Here is an 8,266-nt window from a genome sequence, read left to right as displayed (position 1 = left end):
CGAGTAATGACAAATGATCCATTACTGAGGAGTGAAGATTTAAAATTGTTATTTCCCGGAGTTCATGCAACGATACAGAAAAGGGGATAATTTATTTTAAAATTCTGTTTGGTAATGAAGGAAAGAAAATCCCTTGGTAGCACGTAAGGATTAATCACAGGCCATGAATTGAATCCCTGATTACTATTAGGCAATTTAATAGAATTGAAAGATTCCACCTCCATTATTTTTTTATTTATTTTTTGGTTTCAAATGTTTTATTATAGACTGGTTTCACGTTTTAGAAAAAGAATCCGAGGATTTTTCATCCCGTATGTTTTCACTTGGCCTCTTCATGGTCCATGATGCCAGCTGAGGTCGTTAGAACAAGATACCCAAACTGACGGGAAGGCAGTAGACCATTTTGCCACCTTTCTAGCTCCTTTACTTGAACATCAAATCGGGGGCTAATGACACCACACTTGTTCAGTCTGCCTGTGAGATTGACAACTATTTTCCCACCCCTGTGGTCATCAATAATTTCAAACTCTCCAATGTAGCCATGCTTCATCATTACAGTCAGGAATCTCACAATCACTTTGGAGCATGGCCGGATGAGAACCTGCCGTGTTCCACGTTTCTCTGCATTGTTGATGCTGGTCAGGACATCGGCGAGAACATTCATGCGCACCATGATGCCGCTTCGGTCAATATGGCGGAAAGACCACCTCCATTATTTTCAAAAAATTGTTGTCTTTACTTTTGAAATCATATTTGTGTTGACGTAATTGTTGAGTCTCTCAACTAAGCAACTTTGGAATCATCTCTGAGAATTACCAGTTTGGACAACTCATTCATTCACCAAATGCCCTGCAATCTAACCAAGAAATGGGAAATGGAACTGATGTGAACCGTGAGAGTATCTGAAAGTGCAAGAAGACTTTAAAAAAAAAAAAAAAAAAATTTAGAGTAAGCAATTCTTTTCCAATTAAGGGGGAATTTAGCGTGGCCAATCCACCTACCCTTCATATCTTTAGGTTTTGGGGGTGAGTCTCACGCATACACATAGAGAATATGCAAACTCAGTGACCCAGGGCTGGGATCGAACCTGGGTCCTTGGCTCTGTGATGCAGCAGTGCTAACCACTGTGCCACCATGCCATCCCAAGTGCAAGACTACGTGACTGGACTGAAAACTGAATGAATGAACTTCAGTCGGCAAGGTGGCACAGTGGTTAGCACTGTTGCATCACAGCGCCAGGGCACTGGTTCGATTCCATCCTTGAATAACTGTTGAGTTTGCACGCTCTCCCCATGGGTTTCCTCCGGGTTCCTCCCACAGTTCAAAGATGTGCAGGTTAGGTGGATTGGTGATGCAAAAATTGTCCTCTAATGTCCCAAGATGGTCAGGTGAGTTTGGGTTACGGTGATAGGGTGAGGGAGTGGGCCTATGCAGGCTGCTCTATCAGAGGGTTGGTGCAGATTGGATGGGCCAAATGGCCTCCTCCTCCACTGTAGGGATTCTATGGATTATATAAGTATGCATCTCGTTTATTGGGTCACATCTGAATCTGATATAGTAGCAGATATTGAGTGTGTGTCTGCTGAACCATCCTTGGGAAGTGAGATCAGGCATTTATAAAGTGTCGAAAATGCCACTCTCCTGCAATCCACCACAATCCCCCATCAACTGTCGGTGTGACACTGGATAAGGTGAAATGAAGAATGGTCACTTTGGCAAATAATCACTGGGTGATTGCCTTCTTTGTAATTATTGACCTTAATGCTGTTTTTAATTCCAAACCCATCCTGATTATTCTGGGGTCTAATGTCAATACTACATGTTAGAAGCAGTCTTCCAACTACCCATCAGACTAAATACAGCACCCCGTATAGTGCTGGCCCAATCCCTCCTCTGTACAGAATCTGTTGAAATGACCCAAAGTTTGGCCTATAGAATATACAACATAGAAAATACAACACGGAGCAGGCCCTTCAGCCCATGATGCTATGCCGAACTTTTGTCCCAGATTAAGAACAAATTAATCTACACCCCATCATTCTACCGTAATCCATGTACTGAATCCAATAGTCGCCCGAAGGTCCCTAATGTTTCCGACTCGACTACTTCCACAGCAGTGCATTCCATGCCCCACTACTCTCTGGGTAAAGAACCTACCTCTGACATCCCCCCTATAACTTCCACTATTCACCTTAAATTTATGTCCCCTTGTAATGGTTTATTCTACGCAGGGAAAAAGTCTCTGACTGTCTACTCTATCTAATCCCCTGATCATCTTATAAACCTCTATCAAGTCTCCCCTCATCCTTCTCCGTTCTAATGAGAAAAGGCCTCGCACCCTCAACCTTTCCTCGTAAGACCTACTCTCCATTCCAGACAACATCTTGGTAAATCTCCTTTGCACCTTTTCCAAAGCTTCCACATCCTTCCTAAAATGAAGCGACCAGAACTGCACACAGTACTCCAAATGTGGCATTACCAAGGTTTTGTACAGCTGCATCACCACCTCAAGGCTCTTAAATTCAATCCCTCTGCTAATGAACACTAGCACACCATAGGCTTTTCAAAGATCTATGAACATAGACCCCAAGATCTCTCTGCTCCTCCACATTGCCAAGAACCCTACAGTTAATCCTGTTCCGCATTCATGTTTGTCCTTCCAAAATGGGCAACCTCACACTTTGCAGGGTTAAACTCCATCTGCCATTTCTCAGCCAGCTCTGCATCCTATCTATGTCTCTTTGCAGCCGACAACAGCCCTCCTCACTATCCACAACTCCACCAATCTTCATATTGTCTACAGATTTACTGACCCACTCTTCGACTCCCTCATCCAAGTCATTAATGAAAATCACAAACGGCAGAGGACCCAGAACTGATCCCTGCGGTATGCCACTGGTAACTGGGCTCCAGGCTGAATATTTGCCATCCATCACCACTCTCTGACTTCTATCGGTTAGCCAGTTTATCCAACTGGCCAAATTTCCCTCTATTCCATGCCTCCTTACTTTCTGCATAAGCCTAACATGGGGAACCTTATCAAATGCCTCACGAAAATCCATGTACACTACATCCACTTCTTTATCTTCATCCATGCTTGGTCACCTCCTCAAAGAATTCAATAAGACTTGAGGTGGTGGTAGGCAAAGTAATGGAAAGGGTACTGAGGGATAGGATTTCTGAGCATCACAAATCCGTGCTGACTATCCCTAATCAAGCTGTGACTTTCGAGATGCTCAGAAATCCTGTCCCTCGGTATCCTTTCTATTACTTTGCCTACCATTGAAGTAAGACTAACTGGCCTGTAATTTCCAGGGTTATCCCTATTCCCTTTTTCTGAACAGGAGCACGACATTCGCCACTCTCCAATCCCCTGGTACCGCCCCCGTTGACAGTGAAGACGAAAAGATCATTGCCAACGGCTCTGCAATTTTATCTCTTGCTTCCCATAGAATCCTTGGATATATCCCGTCAGGCCCAGGGGACTTAAATACTGAAGGAAAGTACTCATGTAAGACCTCTCCTATCATCTCTTCAGACTCTATACACAATCTCCTGCTACTGTCCTTGATCGAACCTCCCCTTGCTCTAGTCATTCTCATATTTCTCACATGTGTAAAAGGCCTTGGGGTTTTTCTTGATCCTACCCGCCAAAGATTTTTCATGCCCTCTCTTAGCTCTCCTAATCCCTTTCTTCAGTTCCCTCCTGGCTATCTTGTATCTCTCCAGGACCCTGTCTGACCCCCTCCTTCTTCCTCTTAACAAGACATTCAATCTCCCTTGTCAGCCAAGGTTCCCTCACTCGACCATCTCTTCCCTGCCTGACAGGGACATGCATATCAAGGACACGTAGTATCTGTTCCTTAAACAAGTTCCGCATTTCAATTGTGTCCTTCCCTGACAGCCTATGTTCCCAACTTATGCACTTCAGTTCTTGTCTAACAGCATCGTATTTACCCTACCCCCAATTGTAAACCTTGCCCTGGTGCTTGAACCTATCCCTCTCCATTACTAAAGTGAAAGTCACAGAATTGTGGTCACTATCTCCAAAATGCTCCCCCACTAAAATCTATCACTTGCCCAGGTTCATTACCAAGTACCAAATCCAATATGGCCTCCACTCTGGTCGGACAATCTACATACTGTGTTAGAAAAGCTTCCTGGACGCACTGCACAAACACCACCCTATCCAAACTATTTGATCTAAAGAGTTTCCACTCAATATTTGGACAGTTGAAGTCACCCATGACTACTACCTTGTGACTTTTGCACCTTTCCAAAATCTGTTTCCCAATCTGTTCTTCCACATCTCTGCTGCTATTGGGGGTTCTACAGAAAACTCCCAACAAGGTGACTGCTCTTTTCTTATTTCTGACTTCAACCCATATTACCTCAGTAGGCAGATCCTCCTGAACTGCCTTTCTGTAGTTGTTATACTATCTCTAATTAACAATGCAACCCCCACCACCTCTTTTACCTCCCTCCCGAATCTTATTGAAACATCTGTAACCAGGAACCTCTAACAACCATTTCTGCTGCTCTTCTATCCAAGTTTCCATGATGGCCACCACATCGTAGTCCCAAGTACCGATCCATGCCTTGAATTCACCCACCTTATTCCTGATGCTTTTTGCGTTGAAGTATACACACTTCGACCCATCTCCGTACCTGCAAGTACTCTCATTTGTCAGTGTTACTTTCCCCACTGCCTCACTACATGCTTTGGCATCCTGAACATCGGCTACCTTGGTTGCTGGACTACAAATCCGGTTCCCATTCCCCTGCCAAATTAGTTTAAACCCTCCCGAAGAGTACTAGAAAACTCCATCCCAGGATATTGGTGCCCCTCTGGTTCAGATGCAACCCGTCCTGCTTGTACAGGTCCCACCTTCCCCAGAATGCACTCCAATTATCCAAATACCTGAAGCCTTCCCTCCTACACTATTCCTGCAGCCACGTGTTCAACTGCACTCTCTCCCTATTCCTAGCCTCGCTATCACATGGCATCGGCAACAAACCAGAGATAGGGCAGGGCAGCACGGTAGCATGGTGGTTAGCATAAATGCTTCACAGCTCCAGGGTCCCAGGTTCGATTCCCAGCTGGGTCACTGTCTGTGCGGAGTCTGCACATCCTCCCCGTGTGTGCGTGGGTTTCCTCCGGGTGCTCCGGTTTCCTCCCACAGTCCAAAGATGTGCGGGTTAGGTGGATTGGCCATGCTAAATTGCCCATAGTGTCCTAAAAAGTAAGGTTAAGGGGGGGGGTTGTTGGGTTACGGGTATAGGGTGGATACGTGGGTTTGAGTGGGGTGATCATTGCTCGGCACAACATCGAGGGCCGAAGGGCCTGTTCTGTGCTGTACTGTTCTATGTTCGAAAACAACTCTGTCTGTCCTGGCTTTTAACTTCCAGCCTAACTCCCTAAACTCGTCGATTACAACCACACACACCCCTTTTCCTACCTATGTCGTTGGTACCAATGTGCACCACGCCACCCCCTCCCAAGCAGTATCCAAAGCACTATACTTACTGTTGAGAGGAACCACCACAAGGGATCCTTGCATTGACTGCTTCCTCCTCTTCCCACCACTAACTGTTACCCAGCTACCTTTGTTCTCGGGTGTAACTATGTCCCTGTAGCTTCTATCTATCACCCCCTCAGCTACCCGAATGATCCTCAGTTCATCCAGCTCCAGTTCCCTAACATGGTCTGTGAGGAGCTGGAGATGGCTGCATTTTCCGCAGGTGAAGTCAGCAAGGACACCGGAGGTCTCACTTACCTCGAACATTCTGCAGGAGGAACATTCCACTGCCGTAGCTACCATTTTTAAAAAAAAAATAAAAAAAGTAAATAGCTTACCTGCTCACAGCACTGAGTCTTTTTTTTAGGTTAGAGAAGGAGGGAGGGTGGGAGACGCTACACATGTAGTGTCTCGGGTTTCCTCACCGTTCAAATTTATTGGGTAATACAAACCTTCCCAGGTCTCCCCACGGCCGACTTCCGGTTTCCTGCTGCTCTGAGGAATAAAAAGCTCCGACAAAGTAAGTTTTAGAAATCAAAAACTCAGCTTGCCTTCCAGCTCCCCCCTCCAAAAATCGTTCCCCTCTCTGCCCGCTCCGTTGGAAGAATAAAGGTGAAGGATAGGAAAAGTCAGGAAGTGTTCCAGCTCTTGATTCTGATGACTCCCACGTGAAAAGGCATGCATGGAGATGTGAAGCGAGAGTGACACCAGATTCAGCTATGGACCGTCATGGTTGTGTAGTCTGATAACATTGACATGGTAGCACAGTGGTTAGTTCTGTTGCTTCACCGCGCCAGATTCCCAGGTTCGATTCCCGCTTGGGTCACGGTCTGTGTGGAGTCTGCAGGTTCTCCCCGTGTCTGCGTGGGTTTCCTCCGGGTGCTCCGGTTTCCTCCCCACAAGTCCTGAAAGACCTTGCTTGTTAGGTGAATTGGATATTCTGAATTCTCTCTCTGTGTACCTGAACGGGGCTTAACTGGTGCAAATAAGAATAAATTAGTGGTAGGAAGCGTATTTCTGGAAAAAGTCTATATTTCACTGGAATCCTTTTATTTTTAAAAAATAAATTTAGAGCACCCAATTCGTTTGTTCCAATTAAGGGCAATTTTAGCGTGGTCAATCCACCTGCCCTGCACATCTTTGGGTTTTGGGGATGAGACCCACGCAGACACTGGGAGAATGTGCAACTCCACACAGACAGTGGACCGGAATCGAACCCGGGTTCTCGGCGCCATGAGGCAGCAATGCTTGCCACTGTGCTGCCCTGCAAACCTTTCATGTTAAAGCTGTATTGTTTTCAATATATGAAAGGTAAGGCATGCTCTTAAATAGATTTAGTAATCCACAGCTGATTCAAACAACTAGCTATTACTGTAGTTCATTGGAATCACCATGGAATTGCTCAAATTCAGTGATGTAGATAATCAGACTTGTAATTGTTCCTCTTCTGCACCCATTAAATTGAGAACAAGATATTTATCTTTTAACATTTCACTGTGGTATGTTAAGAGTAATAGAGTGAAAAATAATTTTTAGGTTTTTAATATATATTTGTAGGTAGATATGCGCTGGATAGAATTTTGCTTTTATATTCCTGTCGAGAGCATAAAGCTGATCCAAAGTACAAAGGGTGCGCTTGATTATTAAATGTTTCCATTCTCGTTTTCTTGCTTTCTTAACTGACAACCTTATGCTGTTTATTTCTGCAACATCCTTGGGTGACTGTCTGTCTGTGGAGTTTGCACATTCTCTCCATGTCTGCGTGGGTTTCCTCTGGGTGCTCTGGTTTCATCCCACAGACCAAAGCTGTGCAGACTAGTTGGATTGACAATGCTAAAATTTCCCCTGTCCAAAGGTTATGGTGGGGTTACGGGGATAGGTTAGGGGTATGGTCCTGGGGAGGGTGCTTTTTTTTTGAGGTCAGTGCAGAATTGATGGGCCAAATGGCGGCCTCCAGCTCTGTATTAGTCTACGATTCCATATGTTCAATTTTTTTGTATAACTGCCAGAAGTGATTTAACAAAATGTGGTTCCAAGGTTGACCTGGAACTACTTCTAATGAGTAATTTGCAGGAGAACTTTTATCATTAAAATTCTGTATTGTCATTGGGACTTTTTTTTACAATTGCAAATGTCAATTTTTTCCAAACACTGATGCTATGGAAGCTGTCGGTGTCGATCTCTTCATCTTAATTAAGTTATTGAGGTAGATGAAGTGGATGAGGTCAGTGCAGATGTTGTGTATATCTGGACTTTGAAAGAGTGTTTGGTAAATATCACAGAATAGACTTGTTAGCAGATTTGAAAGGGATAATAGCGGCATATACACAAAATTGGCTACGGGGTAGAAAACGAGAGTTGTGAATGGCTGGCTGTTTTTCAGACTGGAGGACGGTACATTTTTTTTCCTCAGAAATTTCGAGTACTAATTATTTTTTTCCCCCAACTTTAAGGGGCAATTTAGCGTGGCCAATCCACCTAACATGCTCATCTTTGGGTTGTGGGGGTGAAACCCACGCAGACACAGGGAGAATGTGCAAACTGCACACGGGCAGCGACCCAGGGCCGGGATTCAAACCCAGGTCCTCAGCTCCGCAGTCTCAATGCTAACCACTGCATCGCTGTGCTGCCCTAAAGGTACATTTTCAGACTGGAGGAAGGTATATGGTGGAGTTAGCAGTACGCAATAGAATGATTGCTGCTGTTTTTGACATACGTTAATGGCTTGGACATTGGGATATGAGGCA

The 8,266-nt window shown here is 44.8% G+C and overlaps 1 protein-coding gene across 1 annotated transcript; it reads right to left on the bottom strand.

The window, feature by feature from the left end:
- Window positions 1–240: 240 nt before the first annotated feature.
- On the bottom strand, window positions 241–687 carry LOC119964770 (40S ribosomal protein S15a-like). The gene has a single exon (XM_038794731.1). The coding sequence runs from the start codon at window positions 671–673 to the stop codon at window positions 320–322; it is 354 nt and encodes a 117-aa protein (XP_038650659.1). The 5' UTR covers window positions 674–687; the 3' UTR covers window positions 241–319.
- Window positions 688–8,266: the final 7,579 nt, after the last annotated feature.

The sequence above is a fragment of the Scyliorhinus canicula genome, chromosome 4 (assembly GCF_902713615.1).
Source record: "Scyliorhinus canicula chromosome 4, sScyCan1.1, whole genome shotgun sequence".
Lineage (NCBI taxonomy): Eukaryota > Metazoa > Chordata > Chondrichthyes > Carcharhiniformes > Scyliorhinidae > Scyliorhinus > Scyliorhinus canicula.
The sequence above is the reverse complement of the archived record's forward strand: the minus strand, read 5'-3'. Positions and strand labels throughout refer to the sequence as shown.